The sequence below is a fragment of the Poecilia latipinna genome, unplaced genomic scaffold (genome assembly GCF_001443285.1).
Source record: "Poecilia latipinna isolate Pla-1442-1.1 unplaced genomic scaffold, P_latipinna-1.0 Scaffold83, whole genome shotgun sequence".
Lineage (NCBI taxonomy): Eukaryota > Metazoa > Chordata > Actinopteri > Cyprinodontiformes > Poeciliidae > Poecilia > Poecilia latipinna.
The window spans coordinates 138,077-166,073 of NW_015112699.1; the positions used below are offsets into that span (position 1 = coordinate 138,077).

A 27,997-nucleotide genomic window follows, 5' to 3' on the forward strand; every position below is an offset into this window, starting at 1 on the left:
CTGAGTTTCAGTATTAAATATACCAAAAAAAACCCTCCAAACCGGTGTTTTTTCCCCCCCCCCCCCCCCCTCATTCTTATTTCACTAGCTCGCAACTTCGTGAGCCCTGGACGTGGTATCTACTGTAGATGCAAGGGAATCATTCCTCTGCATGCCATAAAACACCTCCCTGAGGAGTGACAGGGCAGCAGCAGTCACGGTCCAGCAGCCCCACCCTCACACTGGTCACCACTCCCAACTTGATCTCAGCTGCAATAGTCCATTTAGTCCACTTCAGGTTATTGGGGTCAACAATTTCAAAAGATTTTGTTGTCTAGTTTGGTTACCTTTTAGTGTTACCTTAAGGCGGTGGTCCAAACACAAAAAAGCCAGAAACAGCGGAGGAATGTTTGAAACAAAGAGTGATATAAAATAGCAGCGGATATAAGCATAGCTTAATACATCTGAAGTGATGTTTGACAAAGAAAAAAGTATTTATGCTTTTCCACAAATATACAGAGTATAAAACAATAAAAAATATAATGTAAGGGCAGTGAAAGGCTGATTTTTAAAGGCCAACACATTTTCTTTGAAGCATAAATAAAATGAATGCTAAAGGTAATAGACTCGGCAGTAAGACCATCAACAAATACTCTAGTGTCAATGAATAGTTATATAAAATAAATGCATCACACTTAATATTGTCTCTGATTTTTTTTTTTTTTTAAGATTATATGTAAAATTCACAGCGATTAAATGCCCCTTATATTATAAATATCCAATGATGCCAAATGTATTTGACAAAGACTTGCCCTTTGAGGCTGGTCAGTTGAAGTGCTTTAAAGACACTCATCTACATTCTTGTTCATAACACTCATATATAAATTTGCTATTTACCACAACTCAAACATAACTACGGCAGAGCAATTTTTGAAATGTCGTTGCTAGAACCATTTTAACATTACAGTGGCAGTTTATATGAGAGGCTAGAACAGAAACAAAACTAAAGAGCAGTTCAGATAGATAAAAACAATAAATAAAAATAAACAAATTCCCTTCAACAATTCACTTTTCCTCTGTTCTACTTTTTAAATGTTTGTTAGTTTTCTGGAGAGTTTCCCTAAGTCTTTGAAATTAAAGACTTGGTTTTCTTCATATACTTTTTTTTTTTTAAGAATCAAAAATAGTCCATCCGTGACAGAATTACTTCATTAAATTGTCTGCAGTTTTTTTCAGACAACACACATTTCCCTTTACTTTTTTATTTCTCTGCCGTATTCACTAGCAGACGGTCCTCTTACACATATTGCCAGCCCAACTCCAAAGAAAATCTTGGAAACATGCTGACAGATAAAACATAGACAGACCCAAGAGCCAGTCTTTTTAACCCAGGTCCTTTTTCAGGTCGAGTCCGAATGACCTTCATGCAAACACCTGCATCTTGCCATTGGCCTCTGGGATTTGAGCAATTTGGGTCTGGTTGGGGACAGCGACGGCTGGGCTTGGCGTGGAATCTGACCAATCGGAGACGCAGTGGGGAGAGGGACTGGACCAGTGCTCTGGAGACTCTGGAGAGGGTGTCAGATAGGGGTGCTCACTGGGCAAATTGTGGAAATGCTTGGGTGTGGCATCTAATGTGGATGAATAACTGTGTTGGGAAGGAGGCGTTGGGTAATCCTCATTCCCTGCAGCGCTACCACTCGGCTGGGAGGAAAGGACCTGAGCTGGCTGGGCTGCTGCTGCTGCTGTTGCTCCTTGGGTGGGCTGAACAGGAGGCTGAGAGGACTGCTGAGGCAGCTGCTGCTGATGCTGCTGGAAGAATGATGGTGGAGGCTGCGAGGTTTGTGGGGTAGATGGAGTGGATGTTCCCATAGGACCCATGCTTGGCTGGTTGGTGATGTTGTGATTAATGAGCTGCTGTTGCTCTGCAATGGAAGGCAGCTTCACTGGGCTGATGGTCGGTGTGGAGGTAACCGGTGTGGGCTGCAGCATTGGACTGCGGTAGAGCTGCTGTTGGTGCATCAGCATGTTCTGCTGCTGCATGGCTGGACTCTGGACATGCATGCCTGCTTGACTACTCTGCACAATATTCACAACCTGCTGACCACACTGAGAGGATGGAGGCATGCGATTGTGCCAGTCAAACGGCACACTGACAGGACTGACCATGCCCATGTTGATCCCCAGCTGGCCAGAACTCAGCACATAGCCGTGGTTGACATCTGACGCCATAGAGACACGGCCCTGCATGGACATTGCTCCCGCTCCAATGTCATTAATTTGGGCAAGAGATACAGCAAATGGGCCCCCTCCTTCCAACATGCTACTGTGAACCATTGGGGTGTTTGGAACAGACATGGAGGAATGGAAAAGGCCTGGTGACTGCATGGCAACAGGTGACGTTGGATTGGTGATGTAGCCAGCATTGCTAGCTCCCCCGTGCGGTGAGTCTAGGGAGTCCACTGGGGACAGAGTAACGGAGCTATCCAATAAGGCACTCTGCATGTCCAGACTTAGCTTCTTATTGCGAGCCTTTACTGACTCCTTGAGACTTGCAGCATGCTGGGCTCCAAGGCTGGAACCTTTGGCCCCAGGCCGGCGGTTCTTCTTGCTCTGAGGGGTGTTCTTCAGACTAGGGAGGAAGGCACTTGGAGGGCACATGAGAGGAGACAGAGTGTGGCCTCCTGCGAGTTGGTGTCCAGCTGCTCCATGACTCTGGGGACTCCTCACTGTGTTGTATTCATCAAGAAGTTGTACAATATCGTGGTGCATACGCTCTAGAGCAATGTCTCTCGGCAGCCTGTCCATGTGGTCTGTAATTTCTCTGTTTGCAAAGTGAGCGAGCAGCACCTTCACTGCCTCACAACTTCCTTCGCGGGCTGCAAGGAACAGAGGGGTCTCCTCCTGAAAAACAGACAGAAAGCACATAAAAATTACATATGCAAACATACAAACATATGCATCATGTATGGATTCCGTGCTTGTGTTTTTAAAATTACCTTGAGATCTTGCATATCTTTGTTGGCGCCATTTTTCAGCAGAGCAATAGTTGCATCTACATTGTTTACAGCTGCAGCCCAGTGCAAAGCAGATTTACCTAGAAGAGACGTCAACCATTAGGATGAAATATTTTGGTTTTGCTTAAGTATTTTCATGAATTTAAACCAAATGATTTGGAGATCTGAGACTTACCCAATTCATCGACTGCATTGACATCTGCATGGCATGTAATGAGTTCCTCAACCATGCCTTCCACTGCCAGTCGCGCAGCCAGGATTAGAGCAGTAGAGCCATCGTACATACGGGAGTCCAGATCAGTGGCGCGATTTCGAATCAAAATCTAAATGAGTGGAAAGAACGGGAAAAAAACCCTTTATAGTTATACCATACATTTTGGGAAAGAGTTAAAAGTCTTTGTACTGCTAATGTCATAAACGAACACAACGTCCTAATAACCGATTACCTGGAAGACACCCTGTGCATCTGCAGCCACAGCAGCATGTAGCGGTGTTCGTCCTGTGTTGTCTTGAGCATTGGCGTCTGCTCCGGCATCCAGCAGGCGCTTTGCAGCATCAGCACGTGCATAGCGAGCAGCCAAGTGGAGTGCTGTCTCACCGGTACGGTCTGTTTGTGCAGCGAGCGACGCACCCTGGTAGATTAAGTCAGAGATAATGTTGGCAGAGCACTCTTCACTCTCCTCCTCCTCTGTCACCTCAGGCTCTAGGCCGCCTCCACAGAATGATGCCAGCATCAGAGGTGTAAAACCATCTGGGATGTGGACAAGTGAAAAAAAAAAAAAAAGTTAGTCATTTCAAGTGACCACCACCATGATTGGTGAAGAAAGATTAAAATGTATTGTCAAAAGACGGCTTTCACCCTAAAATTAAACTTCTACACCAACCTGGGCCTCGGACATTAACGTCCATGCAGTCACTTTCAAATTCTCCTTGAGGTGGTGTGAGGGCTATTGTGGGTGGTACACGGATGTCTGCAGCTACGAGATGGTGCTGGGTCCACTGTCTGCAGTCCACTGCATCTTCGCTGTCTGAGAGCATGCTCGGCTCCTCAACCTGAATTTATATAGAAATTTGGTAATATAAATTCTAGCACTAGCATCAATTTAAAAGGATGCAAAATATGTACAGTAAAAAAAAAAAACTTGTGTGACAAACCTTGAGTCGTTTGGCTTCTGGGCAATCTGGGTCCATCCACTGATCACTGTGATCACCGAGGAGAGATTCTTCAACTGTTTTTGGCATGTGTCTGATTACAAATTAAAAAAAAAAAATGCAGCAGCATAAGTTCCAGGAAAGCCACTGAAACTCAAAACTGATTCCTACAATAACAGCAAGCCGTTTTGCATTAACGATGAACTACAAAGTGTTTTAAGTTCTATTTACAAATAACTTACTTCAGTCCAAGAGCATCTTGACCCACAGGTTCCCTGCGGTTTTTGTTACTGCTGGGTTCCTTCTTGAGAAAGAAGCCTTCAGGGAACCAAAGGGTGCTGTGTTCACGCTTCCGACGAGTTATCAACATGCCAATCACAAGGATGACCAAAACAAAAATAAACACTAAACATGGCACCATCCATTGGGTAAGTAGATTCGACCATCCTGTTGGTGGAATGGGATCCATGGGGATCTTTTCTCCTGTTGTGGAACAAGAAAGCTTAGATTTGCATATGCCTCATTTGAGTGACCCATCAATCTTGTGTTAACTCAGAATTCACACTTGCCTCTGACTTCTCGAAGAGGATAAGGGAAGTCGAGCATTTCTGTTGCAGACAGAGCTCCGAGATACTCTGCCGCACTTTTAGCAGTCGGGAAACAGTCTTCTGAATCCCGAATGCACAAACGGTTGTCTATCTCCAGATAGACTATGGACCTACAAAAAAAAAGACATAGGAAAAGGTGTTTTGTGTACAGAGCAATCCCCAGGTAATGATTTATCGTTTATATTTACAGTGTCTGACTAACCCAACAACTTCATGTTGATGTCCAAGTTCTCGTTTGAGACGTGCCTCTCGACGGGTGTAGGGAAGGATCATTGCGTCTCCATTTTTGTCCAATCTGAAGCGCACTGAAGTGTGCAGGATAGCACTCAATTTCTGCAAAAAAGCTTTGCCAGTGAGGAGAAGCTTGTCTGGAGGCAGAAGGACGACCAACACCAAAACACCATTGGCAAGATCCTCTGGAACCGTTTCTGCACAATCTAAGCCATCCCAACCACACTCTTCTGTGTTGCAGCCCTGGTCACACTGATCATCAGCATAATGGGCGTCGCAGTAACTTGCATATATTGGACTGGAGAAAACAAAAGCACATGGATCATCTTAACTAATTTATGCTACTGTTAAATGAAAGGAATCAACCTTATCAATCAAATCAAACTCACTTGCAAATTTTCTCTTTGCTTCTGCAGTCAAAGTTGTCATACAGACACTCAGGGTTGTTACAGAATTCATCACACTGGCTATTGTTGAAGGCACGCCAGCAGCGGGGGTCTGCGCAATGAGCCCAGGGATTCACTGCCAGGGAGCAGTCACCACCATCCCAACGACAAGGAAGTGTATTACATTCCTTGTCACAGACACCGTCATTGGCTTTGCCTGGACAGTCTGCCCTAGGGCAGGCGAGAGCCGGAAGCTCAGATTTGCTTTGTTCGCACCGCTTTCCCATAAATCCACTTGGACACTGGCAATGGAAAAATGGGAAGCTGGTTTCTTCGGTGCACAGGCCTCCATTCTGGCATGGCTTGGAAGAGCACCCATCATTACTGTGATGCTGACATTGGGGCCCGCCAAAGCCTGTCAAACATACGCAGCGTGTTCCCCTCTTGGTAAGGGCACAGCTTCCGCCATTGTAGCAGGACAGCTCCTGACAGGACATGCTCCTTTCACAGTTTGGACCAGCATAACCCTAGAGACAAACATTGTTCAGGAAGTTTGTGATTACAACCTTTTGATATTGTCCTGTCATTGGCAAACTGTAATGTGAAATTAGATGTTTGAATACTCAAAACAATTTTAAACTTACAAGTTGACATGTACAGGTATATCCCAGAGGGGTGCTGCTAGTTACTGAACAGGCACCCCCGTTATGACAAGGCTGAGATTCACACACGCTGAACCTGTTCTGACACCTTCGTCCTAAAAAAAACAATTTGTCAGTGGTTACGTTTCCAAACAGAATGCACTGTTACAGACCATCAAGAAGGAAGATTGTCTAACCTGTAAACCCAGGCTTGCAGACACACAGGTAATCATTGGACAACTGGATGCAGTCAAGACTGTTGGTGGAACTACAAGGGCTCGAGAGACACTCATTTATGTCTCCCTCACATCTGTCTCCTGTGAAACCCGGTGGACAATTGCAGCGATGACCACCAACTCTGTCTACACAGGTTCCGTTATTGAGGCACTTGGGTGGAGCACCTTGTGGCCTCGGTGGTGGCGCACAGTCATCCTCATTAATCTCACAGAGAACACCTTCAAAACAGAAGATTATCACACACTAATGAATATAGGTACCATCTATTCGACACAGAAAGTAAACTCTCTAGTGATATGCATAAGTTTCTATTGCTTTTGTTCTTGCGTACCCAGTGTGCCGGGGGGACAGGAGCAGATGTAATGTCCAACTAGATCAATACAAGTGCCGCCATTCTGGCATGGATGAGACTGGCACTCATTGATTTCAATCTCGCAGGTCTGTCCAGTATAGCCAGGCATGCACTGTAATGATAGGATAAGCTCATTATATTTATGTAGGTTGAAAAAAATTAAAGGGCAAATTTAAATCCCCTGCTAAAATTATCGTTGGTAAAATCTGACACTGAAGAATCGACTTGTTTCAGAATAGATAAGGGATTTGACTTACATCACACTGGTACCCGCCAACATATGACCTGCAGGTGGCACCATTGCGACAAGGTTTGTCTTCACATTGGTCCACTTGTGTTTCACAATAGCTCCCAGTGTAGTCAGCAGGGCATTTACAAATGTGTGAATTGCCAGTGTTGACACAGTGACCACCATGGTGGCAAAGCTCATCTGTTTGGATTCCTAATTTGAAAGATATTTGTAAATATTCGAGTTGCAGTTAAGAGTGCAGGCTCAGCGATCAAGAGCATAAAAAAGTCAAATACCCCTCTTGCGAGCCGCTGTTTCACAAGACATGTTTGGGATGTCACAGTAACGTCCAGACCAACCATTAGGACAATTGCAACTGAAAGACGCATCCTTTTGGCGGCAACGTCCTCCATTCTGGCACAGAGACAAGCGTCGGCACCAGTCAACTGGCGTCTGAAAAGCCAAGAAGCAGAAATCAGAGACAAAAGAAGCAAATCTGAAATACTGAGCCTACAGAATAAATGTTTTATGCCTCAAGCTCCTAACTTTACATTTCAAATGTACTTAAGAGCTTATACCTGGCACCTGCTGCCTTCAAAGCCCTTTGGACAGGAACAGCGGAAGGACTCCAGGGCATCTTGACAGGTGCCTCCGTTTAGACATGGCTGAGAGTCACACTCATTTACTTCATACTGGCAGTGGGAGCCAGTGAAGCCAGAGCGACAGGTGCAAGCATAGCCATTGATTTTGTCCGTGCAAGTCCCTCCATTAAAGCAAGAGCTGTAAAAATGTGGAAAACAAGTTAAATTCATACTTTTTATTAGGAAATTTGGTTCAGGCTTACCTTTAGCACACACTTACCTTTCAGTGCAATCCGGAATGTTGGTTTCACAGTGGATGCCAGTAAAGCCAGGTGGGCAGCTACATGTGTAAGAGTTGACATAGTCTGTACAGGTGCCTCCATTTTTACAGGGGAAACTTTGACATTCATTGATCTCCAGTGCACATCTAGGGCCTGTGAAGCCAGGCAAGCAACTACAGTGAAAGGAGTTCACACCATCTGTACACGAACCTCCACTTAAGCAAGGGTCTGAAAGGACAAAGGGAGAAAATGACCTTGATCAGAACAGTGAATGTAATAGTATTATGACAGACAGGTGCTGACAGATATAATATTTGTACACAATATATTTAAAATGTCACTTACTGGGAAAACAGTCATTGATATCTGTTTCACAAGTCAGCCCTGTAAATCCGGCTCTACAGGAACACACAAAGCCTCCTAGCGTGTTTGTGCAGGTCCCACGGTTTTTGCAGGGATTCGACATGCATTCATTCATATCTATGTCACACAACTGACCTGTACAGTGCAAGAGATCAACACAATGAGATATGCTTTGTGAAAATGTAATGTTGTAAAAATGGATTATCTCTCAATAAATTGTAAGTACTGGTGCGACTGAATCGGGTTTTCTAACCTTGCCATCCTGGCTGGCAGTTACACTGATAACCCAGGTAGTCTGGGGTGTGGGTACAGACTGCATGATTGGCGCAAGGGTTAGGGAAGCAAGGTGTGAGGACCTCAGCACAGGTAGGTCCACTATAGGGGAGCTCACACAGACATGTGAAACTGGCAACACCGTCCACACAAGTTCCCTTATTTAGACAGGGGCTGGAAGCACATTCATTGTTGTTCACCTGGCAGAGGTTACCTGTAAACAGAAGCAGCAAAAAGGTGACACTTACAGTGTATAATAACATTTATATTAAACTGTAGACTAGAAGTGTATAGCAACACTTACATCTAGCCACAGTCTACAACTTGTGGCTAGATGCAGCTGCACATTTTATTCACCACTAGGGGGAGCCAGACAACTGTAACTTCAGGTTTGTTTTTGTGTAACTTTGTCCAGTGCTCACCTCTGAAACCTTGGCGACATTTGCAGGTAAAACCATTCAGTTTATCTATGCAAGTTCCAGCATTTTGACAAGGACTTGGTAAACAGTCATTCCTGTCCAGGTCACAGTTCTTCCCAACCCATCCAGGTTCACAGTCACAACGGTATCTGAAAACACAATAGTACAATCAGAAAGCCACAGATGCAAGTTAATAAAAAATGAATGGATGAAGACTAGGGATCTATACTATAAAGCAAGATCAGGGATCTTGTTTTGATAGACCTGCTCCAGAGCAAGTTAGGTTTCATAAAATTTATTTATTTCAATTCCTCTTTTTTTCCAAGCCTTCTGTTTGGCTTTTCTAGAAACTCTGTTGAGTTTATCCTTTAAATGTTAACATTCCCATGTTGTTTTGCTGTAATGTTAGCACTTTTGATCACAAATATGTAGCTCCAGCTCAGTGACTGTGATTGGGAATCTGATTATTCTTACATAAATGCATTTTATTCATTTTTAGAAAACATGGGTTTATACTAAGTTGATAATAAGCATTTTCATATCTAGTTAATTAGGATTATCTAAACATACTCCAGATATTCCAAACCTGCTTTGTTGTACAGGATCTTAATGTATAGTGCGGTAAGCATGTTTTGCTGTTAAAACGATTCATACCCGTTTATGTCCTCTCTGCAGGAGCCATGGACACATGGGCTGCTGCCACACTCATCCACCTGGGAGTAACAGTAAGGGGGTTTAAAGCCTTCAGGACACTGGCAGTGAAATCCATTTTCTTCGTCAATACACGTTCCCCCATTTCTACAGGGGCTAGATGCACACTCGTCTATTTCCACATTACACTTAGGACCTGGAATGAGAGACATTAGATACATTTCAGTATTTCCAGTTTGAAATCATTGTTTGCTCCATGAAACGTGTAGTTTTAATTATAGAGAGACTTGCCTGTAAAGCCAGGTTTGCAAACACAATCATAGCGGTTGATGCCATCTTTGCAGATGCCATAGTCACAAGGGTTACTGGCACAATCATCAAAGTTTATCTCACAGTTTGTACCTGAGGTAAGAAAAGGGAATCACATTATTCTGTAAAAATAAATAAACCTTTTAACAATTAAAGAATGCAAAATTCAGCACATTCCGTGACTGAACAATTCGAATAACATATATTGTGTATGGAGTTGTCTCCTACCTGAAGTTCCATGCTGGCACTGACAGATGTACTTATTGACCCGGTCCACACACTTGCCCCCATTCTGACAAGGATTGCTGTGGCACTCATTAAGTTGGTTTTCACAGCGATAGCCTGTATATCCGGGATCACAATTACACGTGTAGCTAGCAATGCCATCGATGCAAGTACCGTGGTGGCATGGGTCTGGTTGACAGTTGTTGACATTTATTTCACAGAGTCTCCCTTCGTAACCTAAAAAGGAAAAATGCACACATGATTAGGTTTCTTGTATGTAACAGCAAGTCACCTTACTGCTTTCTCCCATAGCTCATTGTCTTTTTTTTTTTTTAGTTTATCCATTGCTATGTTTAATTTATTGTTTTTTTTTTCATAAAACCTTCTGATGTTTGTACTCTGATGACTATGGTTTCTATTTTACCATGCATTTGTCTACACACCAAACTGTTGGTTTGTGCTGTGTTTGTAGTGAAATGTTAAGATGGTTGAAGTAATAAAAAGGGCCTTCCAGTCCTGTGCCTTTGTTCTCAGTGGTGCAGGGAACAATAGACAGCACCATGTCAAACAGGGCCACTTCAGTCAACAGAAGGGGCCCATAAACACAGCGAATACCAAGCAGCTGGCCACTGAAACAATGAAGCAGGCTCCTCTATTGGCATAGTTACAAACAAACATGTTAAATTTCAAGACACAGTCAGCAAGCTTAAACAAACAAACTTTACGACAAACTGTATGTCATTGTGAGTTATGTGCCTTTGTGTATGGATGTGACTAAACACAAAAGGGTTGATGTCAAAACTGCAACATAAGGTGTTGTGTGGGGTATTAAGAAATGAACAGATGTAGGGGTGATGACCAAGGCTCTTTACTAGGCAAACTGCTGGTCCTCTGTGACCTCATGATCCTGACACCCAATGAGAGGAAAAAGGAGGATCAGGGGCCACTTGGCCAGCAGACACCCAAAGAAATAATTCACCCCCAAACAATGAATACTTATTAAACACCAAATAACTGTTTAAAGATCATCTGCACCACCGTCTGAGGAGACGCTGGTTTGTGTAGAGCTAACACCTATCTACTGAACACAATTATATGTAAAGACCCTTACCTTCAGCGCACCGGCACTCAAATCCATTGGGCCGGTCATAGCATTTTGCTCCATTCTGGCAGGGAGTGCTAGCACACTCATCTATGTCAATTTGACACATGGTGCCAGTAAACCCTGGGACATGCAAACACAAAGGTTAAAGGTCAGACAGACGGTCCAGTGAAAGGGTCCAATCCTAGGTCAGAGGGCAGCCGCAGAGGCCTGTAGTTCGGTTAGTCATGTCTGGCTAAGGTAGCTTTAAAGGCTTCTTTCTTTGTTAGAGACTAGTGATATTTTCATTGCAACCAACACTTATCTGACCATTACTAGGCGGTGATTAGGTTTTAAAAAGATTCCAACAATTGGAACAATTCTTAAACAAATGAATTAAGGATTCAAATCAATTTTGCTGTCATGCTATTGACATTTCCATTAAGCTACTGTACATATTGTGTGAAGAATCCACATTCGAATATAATAATGCAAAAAGAGTTTCCACGCTGAGAGAGTTGAACAAGCTTTAAGTCTTTGAGCACAGTGTCAAGTGATACATTGGCAACACACTGTTCAGTTGATTAACAGTGTCAAAATGGTTTCTGTGTTTGGTTCTTGGGCTACTGAAGGGGTGTTTGGAGGAGACAGTGGGATTGTTTTTCTTTTTCTTTTTGGGACCCCCACACCTCCTCCTCTACTTCTTGCTTTAGGTCCACCATCTCAATAGCTAGCTAGGGGCTGGAGGAGGGGGGGACGTCTGTCCCAGATGTAAATTGCGGACCTGGAAAAGAATCTCATTAGCAGAACTGCTGTCCCCCCTCAGCAGCACTACCAGGGCAGGATGAGGGAGAGCTGTCCCTTCCACATTCCACAGAGGAGGAAAGCAGGGGTCACAATGGTGCCTTTGTTCTGGCAGGAGGATCGGCAGTCTTTAGGGCCGGCCTTTTTATGAGTGGTGGCTCTGTATACCAACAGGCAGAAGTAGTGTGTAGCCCATTGGTACTTTGGTTTTTACATATATTTAAATTGAGTTTTTCACTGCTTAATTAGAATTAAAACTGCAAACAGACTCCATGGACCCAAAGAGAAGCAACTGATATTAGATTAATTCATCGAATCCTACCTGGCTGACAGGTGCAAGTGAAGCCGTTGACCATGTCCCGACAGATGCCATCATTCACACATGGGTTGCTCTCACAGTCATCAACGTCAATTTCACAGAAGGTCCCCATATAACCTGGAATATAGAAGTTCAATCTTAATTGCCTACTTTTCTTATTGTTGCTGCAAATTCATAATTAATGTAAAAGTAACTCTGTTTAAGAAAACACGGATTGATGTGAATCCGGAGGAAGATCTAGAAAGAACTCATTAGACGGCCCAAAAGATTCCAAGACCATGTCCAGTGGTGCCACTTCACTGACCTGGAATCACCACACCCAGCTGTCCACAAAAAATGTCACCTCCCTGGGTCAATGTCCCATTCACCAGATACATGTTATACATTCTACATTGGCAAACTATGGCGGGCTAGTCCTTTGAGATGAAACAGAATGTGAATGAGTGCTGCCCCTGTGGAGAGGCTAGCGTGGAATCAGAAATAATCAGAAGCTCCACATGAGCTTTGCCAGGCTGACGATGAGAACGGTGATGAGGAAGGTCCTGTCTCTGGAAATGAAGGAGGGGGAGAAGGGTGGGCTCTGGGAAAAAGCCTCTTTCCCTCACCGTGTCTATGAGGGGTGCAAAGTGGAGCACAGAGGGGCCTTATTGTTCCACTCCATTCCCACCACTCTACCTCTCATTAGTATTCACAGCACACTCCTCCCCCTAACTGTTTGCCCTCTCTCACATCCAGTCCTATAGACCAACCTCCCAGTTCTAATTTGTATAGTACCAAAGACCCCACGACATGCATGTAGGACTGTGTGTGTTATTTTGACTATGTTTTAGGGTTCAAATAAAACTGTACACAAACTAATACCCACTGGGAGTACAGTGTGGTACAGAAGCAACTGATCTCCTAATGTCTGATGAATTGTGTTACATAACAGCCTACAGTTGAAGTCTTTATGGCAGAACAACAAATTATGTTTAAGGTCAAGTTTAAAAACATTGTTCTCCTTGGGACAATGCTAACCTTATGGTTTACTAATTGTCAATCCAACATTTTGTTCTGAGGGCGACTAAGGCTATGATGGTAGGAGTTCATGCTGTTACTGGTGGGTTGCCCGGTTCAAACCCCCACTTGGTCCGTCTCAGTTATTGTGTTCTTGGGCATAGACCTTTACCAGCCTTGCCTGCTGGTGGTGGTCAGAAGTTCAGGTGGTACCAGTATATGGCAGCCTCACTTCTCTCACACTGAACAGGGAAGTTGTGGCTACAATGTAGTTTACCACCATCGATGTTTGATGAGTGATTGTGGTTTGAAGTGCGTTCATGTCCAGCGAACTTGATAAAGCGCTGTACAAGTACAGGGCATTTACCATTTGGTCAGATGATTTAGATCCAAACCCAGTCATCAAGAACTACTACATTGAAATGTTTAGATGCATTCTTCTCTAAATACCTGAATCAAATGAATGGCTCATTATCTCTGCTGAGATAAATGACTGTTGGTGAGACTATTCAGTGTTGGATCAGGAGTGCATCAAAAAGTTGCTGAATGGTAGCTCTCCAAGAATGGACTTGGGCAATAATGGTTTAGATTTACTACTAAAATAATATATTTTTAAGAACTTTGTTTTAAAAGCTATCAAAATGTAAAACTGTATCAATATGGAACTGTTCTTTTATCAGTGAAGAAAAATATACATGTAAAATAGTATGAATACCTGGCATGCATATGCAAGTGAACTCTCCAATGCGGTCCAAGCAGGTGGCATCATTCTGACAGGGCATGGAAAGGCATTCATTGATGTCAATTTCACAACGTGGGCCAGTATATCCACGACCACACTGACACTGAAAGGAGCCTTCTGTGTTCACACATTTTCCAAAATGCTCACAAGGGTTTGCACCTGTCACCAGAAGGCATATGATCAGTAACCTTATATATTTGGTACAGTCACAGATTGAGACCTTAAAACATAAAAAAGTTAAGAGGAACCTTACCAATGGAACACTCATCCATATCTTGATTGCAGGCACCACCCACAAAACCAGCAGGACAGGTGCAAATAGCACGACCATTAAGGGGATTGGTGTCACACACGGCGCCCTCATTACAAGGGTTGCTGACACATGCATCGTCCAGATGACAAAGCAGACCTGTGAAACAGCAAACAAGAACAACAACATATTCACTTATTTAGCTCACAGATAAGAGGCAGCCACAGGAACAACAATAAGCCAAACAACATACCTGTCTTCCCAACTGGACACTCGCAGAAGAAGGATGCTACACGGTCATGGCACGTGGCACCATTGAAGCAAATAGCTACTGCACAGTCATCGATGTTCTCACTACAGTCATCTCCAGTCCAACCATTGACACAGACACATGTATGACCACCGATGGTGTTGAAGCAAGTGCCTCCATTATGGCATGCATTGGGTTGCATGAGGCACTCATTGACATCTTCAGCACAGTATTGTCCTAAAGTGGAAAATCAACACACTCGTTCAAATACAATCATTGTGTTTTAAACAATACATTTAAAGTATGTGTCATAAAATGTACCCGTCCATTCTGGTGGACACTGGCAGTTGTACGTATTGACTCCATCCACACATAGTCCTCCATTCATGCACTTGTGACCTGGGCAGTCGTCCACATTGTTCTCACAGTTGTGTCCCTGAAATCCTGAAAACAATTAACAGAAAACCAAATCAGTTTTAAAAGACACAGCCACACACTCTAGCTGATCAAATGTGAGGTGTAATCTAATAACAATACCAAGCAATTCTACTCCTAAGCACAAGTTACATTTCCCACACAGTAGAGGATGTGGGGAAATGTGGGTAGTAAAAGTTCAGAAGGTGAGTGAATGTTTACATCTATATTTGACTTTTCCCACACAATGTCAGCTACAGGAGTGATTCCTGACTGCTTCAGAGGTCTGACCTACCCTCCATGTTTGCTTGTTTTATAATCTCTCACAGTTTCAATGACTTCCTCCCTGGCAAGAGACATTTCCTGTCAGGTCCCCAGTGGGAAACCAGAAAGCTCATAAAGTAAATTCCTTCTGTGGTGAAAATAGTTGACTGGAGAAGAGAGCAGACATGCAGCCTCTTCAACTTTCCCACTGCCCATCTACCACCAGAAGCCATTATTAATGGGCAGGAAGAAAATCTGAGACACGGGATAGAATCCCACGGAACAACTCTGCTAGCTACATTATATTACAGAGCTAGAGAAATTTATTTAATTCTAGCACCCTGCAAAGAACCAGGAAAACAAAGAGAAACAGATATAGACTGAGTGTGTTGGTTCTATAGAAAAGCAGCTGTTGTACCTGGTAGGCAAGCACATTCGTAGGAATGGTCACTTGTCTGGCGACAGGTGCCCCCATTGAGACACTGAGATGGGGCACAGGGCAAGGTAGACACCTCACACGTACGACCACTGTACCCTAGTGGACACTGGCAGCGGAAGGACCCAACCAAGTTAAGACACAGGCCACCGTTGAGACAAGCACCAGGTTTGCGACACTCATCAATGTCACTGCGGCAATTCTTTCCTTGATAGCCAGGTGGGCAGGAACAGTTGTAATGGTTATTCCAATTGACACAGCGAGCCCCGTTAGCGCATGGACTTGTGGCACAAGCGTCAATGAGGGAGCAGTCTTGACCTGAGGGTCATAGAAATTCATTCAGTTAAAAATTGGAAATTTCTTTAAACAAATTATTGTAATGAAGCCTTACCTCTGAAACCTCTTTGGCACACACATTTGTACTGTGGAATATCATTGACCACATCACTCTTGCAAGCTGCTCGATTCAGACATGGGGATCGATGACAGGGATCCAGGTGTTGACAGAAAGGGCCAATGAATCCGGGACGACATCTGTGCAAATACATTGGAATTAATTGTATCTCAATTTACAATGTGCTGATCATCGGATAATTCTGTCTCTATAACACCTCGGAGAGGTTGGATATTCGCTTTGCACATTCAGCAATGAATCTGAGCCCTGGAATGATTTGTGATTTGGTGTTTACTGCATAAGTACACATCATGCAATGCATTATTTTAGCAATGACCACATAAACCAAATTTAAACTTTTAAAAACTAAAGACAGCATTTTCAATGGATATCCATTGGTTCATCAAGATTCAAGATAAATCGGTTACTTTAAGATGCAGAGCATAATTGTCTCCACGTCATCCAACATTCTTCCACTGTGTCATTTTTTCCGGATCACAGTTTGTACATTTTCCCAGACAGGAGGAAAACACACACGCACACTCACACACACAGATCCTGAAACAGCAGTCTAGAAACCTAACAAATGTCAACAAATGGTGTCTTAAGAAAAAAACAAACAAACGAACATGAGCTATAAAGTTACTTTTGATAAAAAAAATAAAACAGCTGTGTGGGAATGAAATGTCTGAGTTCTGTTTTATTGTAGGTGAGGAAGGTATCTCTGACAGGTGGGTCAATCAGACAAACATATCTTTAAATCATTGAAAACCTCTAAAGGTTAGAATTAGAATTGTTTTATTGTCACTGTGCAAGAAAGGACAATGAAATTTAAAAAACAGCAATTTTTGAAGAAAGTTCAAATAAATAAATATATATAAATAAAGACATTTGTGCAAGCATTTTCTCTGGTGTTTATTTCTGTTACTTGTGTGTTATTACAGAACAAGACTTTGATCACTGCCAAAACATGGGTAGCCAATGTGTTCCATACAAAACCTGCATAGGCACAGTTGAAGAGCTGTCGCTAGGTAAACATTGTCACCAAATCTGCCAATTTCAGTATGACATTGGCAAATTTCATCTGAAATGCCAGATTTTGTTGAGTCTATGGTAGAGTCAAACAAAATATTGAATTGCAATCTTCATTGCAATATCATCCACCCACCTACCCACTTTTTTGGCTAATTGTACTTAAGCTCCTCATTGCAGTTTTTAACAGAACTATCACAATTACATATCCTGATATTGGAAACATTACTTTATAGTCATTTGGGACATCAGATACAGTTTGCTGAGCCGTTAACAGTATACCCACAGTTAGAACTGGCTAAGGCAAAACCCTGGCTTTTAAGGCTATTTGATGATAGTAGCTGGACAATGACAGCTGGGTTCCAGCCAGCTGTAGATTTTCTAAATTTAAATAAACTCTTTAGATCAATGCCATTTTCGCTGGCCTTTCTTATAAGCCAGGGCTGTATGAAATCAGAAAAAAATATGTAAATATAATAATATTTCTGAAATGAACAACGACAATACAGATTACAATAAACTCACTTTTTTATTATTCCTTTAACATTACATATTGTCCCACCACTTTCTGTGTGCTTTAGCATTTCAACTGCTACATCAGGTAGGGATATTAGACTTAGAATGCACTTCAAATATATAATACAACCAAATATTACATAATTAGGGATTAGAATATTGCACACTCTGATAGATGCAATGATGACTACAATTTAATATATTGTACAGCAACACGATAAGTATTCATTACTAACTGTAAGTTGAACATTTTATCTTGAAAGTTCATATGTAATAACTGACGTGCTATTATCTCCTCTGAGTAGATGAACGGATCCAAATCTACAACTTTCTAAAACTGTTTTCTGTCTGAGAAAATTAACAGATTTCTTGGTTTAGTTTAGATTTGGTCTTTTCTTGGCTTTACATGGAAGTCAAAACAGGAGAGCAGCAGCGATTAATGCCAATAAGGACATTCACACATCTACACAAAATATAATAAGCCTGCAAATATGAAAATATGCAACATGTTCTTAATAAATGTACTATTTAAGTAGTAATGAAAAATCTGGGACCAACAAATGCTTTAGAGAAACATTCCACAATAATTTGCCAAAAGCAAGCAGTAAAGAGCTGATAATTAGTTAGGTTGTTAACATGAAGCTACACTCGAGTACTCGTGCTGAGAAAATGTGTCTGCAGAGATACTAAAGCATCTTGTCCCTCCCGCAAATCCTCTCTGAACACCAGCTTGGCTTTTCCTTCCACAACTCCCTCCTCTCACGCGCTGAGAGGTCAGATGTCAGAGGTCCTCTGTCTTATTGTGATGATAATGTCACTTAGGCAGCAGAGTGTGATGTGGTTCTGCTAGGCAGGAGAAATTGCCTTTTATAAGACGCAATTGATGGTTAGAAAGACTTAGAGGTGAAGAGAGTAGTCTGGTCCAACAGGAATGTCATGTCATATTTCCTGTAATCCCTGGTTCCTTGTTCTGAAAACATGGCACTCACTCCTAGTGCACAATTGCTGTTGCCCTAGCAACCAACACAGACGAACAAGTGAGCCTGATAGCCAACCAATCTCCACCTCCCCCACCCTTCGTCCCCATGGCTATTTGTCATGGCTTGGCTGGGTTTATTTAGAGGTCTGGAATCTGGAGTTTTACAAAAAATGAAACACAAATGTGGCACAAAAGAGAACCTTGAAAGTAGCAAAAAGGAAAATTGCTTATAAAGCTGCAAAAATACAGCAAAGACTGTATTTTGGACGTTGGATGTTAATAAAATCAAACAGCTTTAATGTTATCAAGCTGTTGTGCCCATTCTCAAATAACCACAATTGAGTTTAGAGCAAAAATGGCAACTCAACAACTCACCCTCAAATGTACCCTGAATGTCAATGCCTAGTGATGTCAAGTCAAAAGTATTACATCAGATGGAAAAATAGGTCTGGCATTATGTGAGAATCAAGTTCACTGGTATTTATTTGTGTCTGCAGTAGCTGACATGGTTGCATGAACGTGTGCATGTAGGGCCACAAGAATGCCTGATGAATTATTTGTCCTCCTTTACAAATCCAGCCAAAACACACATTCTTTTGTCTAGACCTGACTCAATGCCAACATGCTACTCCCATAACACACAAATCAGAATGCTATCGGAGTAGAGAAGGCGAAAGACACGCAACTTCCCTCGTATTTCTGTTCATATCACTCTGAAAAATCAGCTTGTCAAGCTCCCTTTAACCTTGTGGATTCCATGGCTCATGAGAACAACAGTCCAGGATCTAGGCTTTTCTCATTCTACTTATTTGTGTCAGATTTTTGCAACAGGTGCAGGAGAGCTATTGTGCAACAGGCTTCTTAGTCATACTTTTGACTTGCCAACATTTGACCTTTGAGGAAGCAAATACAGCAGATGAGACGGAGGTCTGTGAGTGCAGCCTGGTGATGGCCAGAATGGGTAATCTTCCCGTGTCAACACATGTGATTGCTCTTGCCAGCTGCAATCCTGCCATCTGTCCACATCTGTCAGAGCACCTCTGGGTGTCTGGTATTTACATCTTCGGCGAAATTTTAAGCCAAAACAACTGGTCTGTTTTGCCCATGGGACTGAAGCAGTAGCCAAGACTCATAGTTGGAAAACTCAAGAAATGTGGTCTTTCTTCACAGATGCATGCATTAGCTGTTCTACGGTTTTGACGTTTTTAAGATCGCACTGCAACATAGTAAAACCATGCAACACTCAGTACACACTCAGGCACAAGGAGGGAAAACTTACAACAAGGCTCAGCCCTTGAGGAGCACGAATGCTTAAAAGAGATGATGAGAGATAAAAAGAAATGAGACATATTAAAGTATGGCATTGAAAGTGTTTGTAGTGATGTTTTGAATTTTCTGTGTCAATCATAGAAACCCTGAAAGGCTTTAATTTATGCGAGTGAGTTTTAGCACATCTATGTGGGTAACAAAATGCTAATTTTCCTGCTTTCTGGTTCACTTGAGCAGAGTAACCTGAGCTCATCCTCTTCCACACAATAGTAACTATTCTCCCAGAGGTCAAAAGGTGGCTCACCTGTGGACAAAGAGGCTGTAATCTTTTAGACAGTTCAAACACACAGTCATGCTTCACAAGACAACGAGTACACAAAGAAAAAGAGAAGGAACAAAACAATATTTTCTCTTGGAGCAATGTTTCAAAGTTGTCCATTACATGAGAGGAAGTGATAAATGTTTTGTAAATTACTTTACAATTGCCAAAAAAAAAAAAAAGATATTGTAACATCAGCCACTTTTTCACAATGCAGCCTTCTTTCCCACCACTCTTTCCACAAGCAAGCAGTGACCAGTTGTTCTTCTTTATAAGAGACCATACTGATACCACACTGCCAACAAGAGCCCATGGTTGCCCCCTCCCTCCAGCAGTCTCTTCGGCTTGGCTCCTCTCAGCTTGGCTCTCCCTTCTTCAGCAAAGAGCCAGATTGGGGGTTGGGAATGTTTTGTGGCCCAAATAAAAGAGCTAAAGTAGTCAGAACCCTTTTGTATGAAAGTGTTGGGGGGCGATAGCTGTGCAAGGGGGGTGCAGTGACCCAAACAGCTAGTCTTTAAAGGCCTTGGTCGTAGCCTGGCAACAGTAACCCATGGTAAGACAGGTCCCGAATGAGAAAAAGGGGGTGATGAGAGGAAGGGTTTCATAAGGACAGTTGGATCTGCTCAGAGGATTTGTCCATGTCCGAACGCAGGTAGCTCTCTCTGGAAAACGTTAGTGTTGTAATCATCCATAATCATATCCACAAGCATGTGTGTTTGTGTTTCACAGAATAGATAACTAGATTTGTTTAAACACTTGTGTTTACATGCACACTGAAGAAGTCTCCAGAGGCCTTCCAGCTTGTCAAATGGATGAGAGTGTAGCGCGCGCGTGACTTCAAGAACATTTTCTAATGAAAAACTGAATCTGAGAAAAACCAAAAGCTAAAGATGATTAGTTCCCTAAAATAGCTAAAGAGCAGTCAAGTCAACATGTACAGGAGTGAAAATCAGGGGCATAGCCAAATGGCAGACAGACTGGAGATCACTATAAATCTATCTCTGACAGAAAAATGAAACAATGTTTTGCTGTGTGCTCAACATAACTGCTGCACAAATATCCGGACACATGTTCACAATTTCATTACTTCACCATCTTTAAAAATGTGAAGCCAATGTCAATTTGGAAGAGTCCACCATCACATTTTTCAAATAGCAATGCTTTTGCCCATTACCACATTGCATGAATCCTAGAGTCGAAGTCCTGTAAAGCATTCAGAACTGAACTCAACCACAAAACCCCACCCAACCACCTAAACCGAAACAGATTTTTGTTCAACTTTGAAACTTGAAGGACCCCATGGCAGCATGACAACTTTTTAAAATTACGTTAGTTTCACTTAGAACTGTAAAATATAAGTGGAGGTAAACCTCTCAATTATATTCTTTTGCTACACAGGAAAAACTTTCTGTACATTCAAACATCTGATAAGCAACAGTCCACACTTGAATCTGTTGACAGAAACTGTCCCACTGATTGAATGAGACCAGCATAGCCTCTCACCTGCTTATGGTCTTGAAAGAAATGAAGTTTGTTTATGGGGCACTGGCAAAGGTTCCTTATGATAAGCTAAGGAAACCAGCCAGAGAATGTTTACTATCTCGAGAGCTGTCACCCAAAGAAGCACTGGAGATGTTACAGAAGTGTGTGTGTGTCAGTCATATGTGACACCTTTTGTAAAAATGGAACAAATGAGAATAGAGCTGCAAAGTTTTGTTGTTTTCAGTGTTCCAAAAACATATAAAAACCCCTCTAAATTAAAAAAATATATATAGACTGGGTTAAAGCTGCCTTATTAAGTTAGGTTGTTTATAGAATGTCTGCTTATTTGAACAGTGAATGTCTTTTCCTGAATCATTTAGAGTTGGATCCATCCCTAAAGGGAGGGGAAGACTAGGGAAATTTTGCTGGCAGAGCTCTCTACTTCTAATCAGACGTGTCTAACTTTCTTTACAGAAGTCACTGTCTTCCAGAAAGTAACAAAAACCCAGTGGATCAGACTTCAAAGGCAGGCTCATCCCTACAAAAGCAAGACGGCCAGACACATGTTGACACCATAGGGGAATATTACACAGATTCCAACACGACGTTCCTTAAACAATTCAAAGTTATTCAAAACATTAATTTCATGACAAGCCTTGCTTTAAAGAGATTATATAAGTTTCATCTGTGTATTTTCTGATTTACTTTCAGATAACAAAGGAATAGGGAAAATGAGCAGAGTCTAGTCAAAACGTAAGAAAAGGTAGAGATGAAACAAACCCAGGCAAAATTGGAAAATAAAGGCCTCGGTACACTCAGTAAGCTGCTTAAGCTTCTGAGATAAGACAGGATACGCGTAGCAGGGAGGTCAGAAGGCACCACTTCCTTTGACAGGGCCTGGGAACCAGAGCTCCCCGTCTCCAAACACGACCCAGAGGAAAGTCATGTTAAGAGGTTGGGACAGAGCTCATCTCCTGAAGGATGATGCCATTTGAATCTACTCAGTCTGCAATAAATCAGTTTTCCTGGGTAATGACATGACAATGGATCCATCTGCCTGCTGGGGCTCCATGAGTGATGGAAACCGTTATGTTGCTTTACAAAATTGTAGAGTAACTAATTGCAAATCAAACAAGTTACTCCAAACATCTAATTTAAAAAAAAAAAAAACAAAAAAAAAAAAAAACAGGCTAACGGTATTGTTAAAGGCATTCCTGAAGGGGCAAACAGGGTGAAAGGAGGGGGGACAGAGACAATAACCTGAAAGCACCAGAGGGAGAGGAGGAATCTTCCTCACTAAACATTCCTTTCTAATCCACCATAAAGATGGCAAAGAAAACACTAGCCCTGAGGTGCCGTGAACTAAGCCAACGATATAGTCTGTCCCTTTGCTATGGTCTTTCTCTAAATACATGCCTTGGCATGTACGTATAGTTCTACTGAATTATATAAAATGCATTTCTAGCCTTTATGTAACAAAAAAGCAGTTTTTCCGTTTATTTGTGCAAAGATACACTCTTCCTACACTATGCTTTTTTTTCAAGCTATGTAAGCATCTTTTTGTTTCCAAAACTAATCAGAGTAAGCAATGTGTTAGATGGGTGTTACTAAGGGTGGCACGCTGTGCCATTTTCATAAATGTGCCTTATATGTCAAAAAAATACTTAAAATAAATGTTACTTTGTATTTTGTAATTGACCTATATCACTTTATGAAGCTCTTACTGTTTCTGACACTCTTGCTTCAGCCCATCATCACAGCAATGCTCCTCCATGAAGCCTTTTACAGTTGTTTTTAGGAGCGTTGGACTGAGTAATTTGTATGATAAGCTCAGCAGATGCACAGTTTCACCAGGTGTTTGCTAATGGCACCTCCCCTTTTTCTCCACCGTGGGGGAGGTGCTCTGCAAGGCAGAAATTCAAGTGGGTACGGCAGCTCCAAGGCGGACCTTTGCGTAACTAGGCGGCGCATTGGATGAGCAAGCCCTTAGGGATCTCCGAATGGCTGCCACAACAAATTCAAGGATTTCTCAAACATGCACGTACGAATCAAAGCAATACTCTAGGTATGTTGATGATGATATCATGACATGATTTAAAGCTCAAATAAGTTGATTTTACATGATACTCCCCTCTTTAAAAGAAAAACAGCTCTCAAAACTGTCTAGCCAGTCTATTCCTTATCAAAAGCCCTCTTTCATCATGCTTTAAAAGGCTGGGAGTTGCTATGGGGTCATGACTAAACACCCACTATTTATTTGCTGCCTCTGCTCCTGAGGCCAAAGATAAGGAATTTGTAAAATAAAGAGGACTACTGTATCCATGTGTCTAAAACAGTAGAGCAGGTCCAAATTTATTTCTAGTCAGTTATGTAGATTTGGGAAGAAATAGCTGTTTGCCGTATGTGATCTGATGCTGGACTAAAAGCCTTAAGCCTGAGCTTGGACAACATGCAGTTAGAGAAAAGAAGACCTGGTAGCTGTTGCGCTGTGAGAGAGGCAACATGTGCAATGAAGCCTGTGGGCTACCAGCTTCATTCCTCCACAAGCTTGTCTCTCACAGTATGGGGGCGACTGACTGCTCAATGGCAGCACCTGGTCCTGTGCTTTCTCTTTGTCAAGATCTGACTTCACTGGATTACCATCACAACATCCACCAGCTGTCCTATACGCAGCCCCTCCCGCCCACTACCTCCTCCATCCCACTCAGCCTCCCTCAAGCCAGTCCCTACCCCCCCCCCCAGTTCAATCCCTCCAGCTGGATCCTCTCTGAATGACACCCTCTCGATCTGCCTAATTATTACTCCTCCAGCAATACCGCAGTGGCCCTCTTCACACAGCATTCTCAGCAAAGTTGAGGGCCAATGGCTCTTCAGTTGGACTCCCTGACTGCTCACCTTGAAGGCCACACTATCCATGACACCATCAGCCTTTCACTGTCAAGTTCAACAATCTGAGACACTGAAGGATAAAAGAATGAGAATACGTGGGGCTCGGCGGAGGAGGCTACGCATGTGATGGAAAAAAAGTGAGTCATGGAAAGCAGATCAGGATAACTGGTATCTTAGTGTTTGAACGTTGAGCAAAGAAGTTTACTTGAACTTTATGCACAATATAGGATTAGCATGGGTTCTATTGTTTCTTCATAAATTTGGCTTTAGGAAGGCACTCCAAACTGTTATGTCTGTTTAAACTTGCAAACTCTTTTGTGGTTTTAAGCTGCAGAATGAATTAATGCATTGTTTCCCCTTTGGTATTGGACCGCAACACCACAATACCACCAACAACTGTACAGTGTGTCGGAAAATAAAAAGATGTGTCCATCAATATTTGTCTACAGCCTTTGGTAAATGCCACCATCACTAAAAAGACAGGTCAGAAGGCTTCTTATTTCAAACAAAAGAAGTTATTTAAAGTATTTTCCGTCAGCTAAATATGATATCGTCCTAACTGGGAAAGCAACAATAGCACCAGCCATACCCACACAGCATTTTTGTTACTAGTAAAGTCATTTCCTGTAATGGAAACAAAATACTACAATAGCTTCGAAACAAGACATATAGTCTCAACCAAACAATGTGTGAGGCTTTGAAGCTCAGTTGTACTTTCTGAGTTGTTTCAGCTGTTATTTTTATTAGCAAATAAAAACCTAAATCTGCTTTGTTTTCATTTTACTTCATGTTCTTCTCATTTTTGCTGTGGCCTTTCTTCTCTCCTTCCCTTCAACCCTGTGCTGCGGTGCCAAGTTACAGCCAGGTATCTGGGGGAAGAAAGGATCTTTTCTGCTGTTCTGGATCTCCTGTTTCTGCAGGGTCTCATGGGAACGGGTGGGGTGCCACCACCACTCATACGACTGGTCTGACCACTCTCATGTGTCCGTGATGTGCTCCACTGCTCTCCACAGTTAGGGGGCTCTTCTACTGTCTGATATTTGACGTCCCCATCCATAAGAAATACTTTGCCACTCAAATCAGGAGATATTCTTTCTTAGCACACAACAATTTCTTACTGTGACTTTAGTCCTTTGAAATATGCGCAAGTACATTAGAACAAAAGACAAGAAATCTGTGTGGATAAAATTATACATTTACAAAATGATACTAAAGCGTTTTGACTGGAGGTAATGATTGATAAATTGTGGGTAATGGTTACTTGTTCACATGCAGCCAGGTTACACATTGGCCAGCATGCGATGACTACTACAGACAGAATATAAGACTTTACAGAGCTATAAACCACAATAACATACATTCCTGCAACAAGTGCATTTGTGGTTTCAGAGCAACTTCGACCTCTCCAACTTAATAAAGTGAAAATACAAGTTGAAAAAATGCATTTGTTGTTTTGAAGGTTAGCAGCAGGAAACCCAGGGATTTTATTTTACCACTGTATCACCTTCATCTGAAACACTCAATGTTTCTTAAACTAAAGATGAAAAAAGAAAAAAGAAGGGCCAATGACCCCCAGGCAAAACACTGTAGGCTATTTAACTTGACTATTGCAAAGGGCTCCCACACACCCCCACTCTTACCAACTGGAAAAACAAAAAGCCTTATCATTGTCAGAAGATCCAAGAGCTCAACGGAGCATGGAGCAGGAAACTGAGACAATTCACCAGAAAGTTCAAAAAGCTTTCGAACAAACTAAATAGGTCCACACATTAAAAATTACATCTTCGTAGAAGAAATAAAGTAAAGTTTAAAAAGATTCAGCAAACCCTTTAACAGGTGTAAAGGATGAAACCTTTTAAGGCTTGGTGATGCTATTAAGTGATTGCCTAATCAGTTAATTGGACCTTGCAGACAGACAAAAGGCTATGACAAGATTTTAAAATGATATGAAAAGATTTTAAGACAAAAAACAAACAAACACTTTCTGGATTTTTGAAAGAACCATCTGACAAAAAAAAAAATCCATTCTTACAAACAACCAACACACTTGAAAGCTTGTCATCTGTGTCATCTGCTTGTCTGTGTCTGTGTTATGTTTTACTTACATGCATCTAGCAGGGGAATCTATGCATGTCGCTCCATTTTGACAGGGCCTGTTTTTATCCACACAGCGGAACCCTGTAGAATTTCAGGAAATTTGTTAGCAAACCACACAGCTAATAAATCTTCATGCCATCCAGCTCAGATTTTAAGAAGTCCCCTTTCCTGACTAGGATCTGAATAATGAAATAAACAAAAAAATATTTGGATTTTTTATTTATTTATTTTTTTTTATATCACAGCTATAGAAAAAGAAAAGTGAGCCAACAATTCAGAGGACTCTGATAGATTCACATGCAGTGATTTCTGAGTGCAGGCTGGGACACTCCCGCATGTTTGCTGTTGACTTTGTCCCAAGCAGATAAACTTTACTATTTCCTTGATGGCGGTACAAACTTACAATCGTTAGAATTCATAAAAGAGCTTTCCTTGGATATATAATTATTCATATTTACCAGACTTCACCCAGACCCACAAAAACTATTTACGATGCCTCTTAAACTCACCTCCTCCACAATTAGGGTTTAGAAGCGCAGCATGGATAATAAATGACCTATACTATAAAATGAAAATAGTTTTTCTTTAAGACATGAATCTACTTTAATTCCCAGGAAGTAAAATTGCTGCTCATTAAAAAGATTGTGCAATTTAATTCTGTTAACTAGCATGCAATTATCTGTTGCGCTTCTGTTTATTCCAAGAAGTACAAGAAAAGTTAGGCAAGTTTTAAAACAACATACTACTAAGATAATGAACAAACTAAATCATAAAAAAAAAACCCTAATACAATCTTCTCGTAAATGAGCTTGGTCAAGAATAGGGCAATTACCCTATAATGGGGGCACCGGACAATGGGTTCGCTGTCCTGACATGCCCAGGCTACCTGTGGATTTAAACACACTTACACATTGTGGGCTGCTGTGAAAGATTTTTTTTTACTCACCTTCACCAATATGAAAGCACAATAAAAACGAGAAAATAATCCATTGCATATTCCCTTCCATTTCTGTGGAAATGTTTCCAACGTTTTGAAGAGCGCTTTTATTAGAAATACATCCTCTGTTTAATTTACAGGACAAAAGTAAGTCTCCAAAAATATTTCGTTAAGTCAGCCGGGAAGCGAAGCGATAAGTCCCAATCCCGTAATATCCTCCGCAGCACGGCCACGGGTGCTGTGATTCTCCTCTCACCTCCAGAAACTTTTGAAAAGTTTTCCTTTCCCAATGATTTCCAGCGTCTGGTATCACTCCGCCTCCTCCTCATCTCCCGTCACCTCCTCCTTCTTCACCTCTCTCTCTCTCTCTCTCTCGATCTCACTCTCTCCTTCCCGCACCTCCCCGCCCTCTTTCATATCAACACAGGCGCACAAACATTCATGCATCCAAGTATGACAATAGCTAACTTATGAAGTAAAAAATAAATAAATAAATAAATAAATAAATAAATAAATAAATAAATAAATAAATAAATAGAGAGAATCAGCTAAGCAAGAATTAAAAAAATGACTAATTACAAACCTCCAAAGCG

General features: G+C 41.9%; 1 protein-coding gene across 1 annotated transcript; it reads right to left on the reverse strand.

The window, feature by feature from the left end:
- Positions 1 to 62: 62 nt before the first annotated feature.
- On the reverse strand, positions 63 to 27,679 carry notch3 (notch receptor 3). The gene is made up of 33 exons (XM_015020557.1): positions 27,414 to 27,679; positions 26,476 to 26,548; positions 15,882 to 16,024; positions 15,473 to 15,808; positions 14,698 to 14,820; positions 14,380 to 14,613; positions 14,130 to 14,285; positions 13,850 to 14,035; positions 12,142 to 12,255; positions 11,046 to 11,159; positions 9,938 to 10,171; positions 9,692 to 9,802; positions 9,404 to 9,596; positions 8,753 to 8,898; positions 8,311 to 8,544; positions 8,040 to 8,192; positions 7,694 to 7,922; positions 7,411 to 7,612; positions 7,129 to 7,285; positions 6,861 to 7,045; positions 6,583 to 6,715; positions 6,212 to 6,469; positions 6,018 to 6,130; positions 5,377 to 5,900; positions 4,959 to 5,285; positions 4,718 to 4,866; positions 4,391 to 4,631; positions 4,152 to 4,242; positions 3,881 to 4,049; positions 3,443 to 3,747; positions 3,172 to 3,319; positions 2,979 to 3,076; positions 63 to 2,883 (listed from the first exon to the last, which is right to left on the reverse strand). Exons 1-33 carry the CDS (start codon positions 27,472 to 27,474, stop codon positions 1,402 to 1,404), a joined length of 7,422 nt encoding a protein of 2,473 aa, XP_014876043.1. The 5' UTR covers positions 27,475 to 27,679; the 3' UTR covers positions 63 to 1,401.
- Between the last annotated feature and the right edge of the window lie 318 nt (positions 27,680 to 27,997).

Excerpts from the sequence above, each read along its gene's own strand:
- notch3 (XM_015020557.1), bottom strand. The coding sequence starts at position 27,474 with ATGGAAGGGAATATGCAATGGATTATTTTCTCGTTTTTATTGTGCTTT. Across the intron at positions 9,597-9,691 it reads TTGCAAACCTGGCTTTACAG|GTCCTAAGTGTAATGTGGAA; the intron begins GCAAGTCTCTCT and ends CTCTCATTCCAG. Across the intron at positions 3,077-3,171 it reads CAATGCAGTCGATGAATTGG|GTAAATCTGCTTTGCACTGG; the intron begins GTAAGTCTCAGA and ends CGTCTCTTCTAG.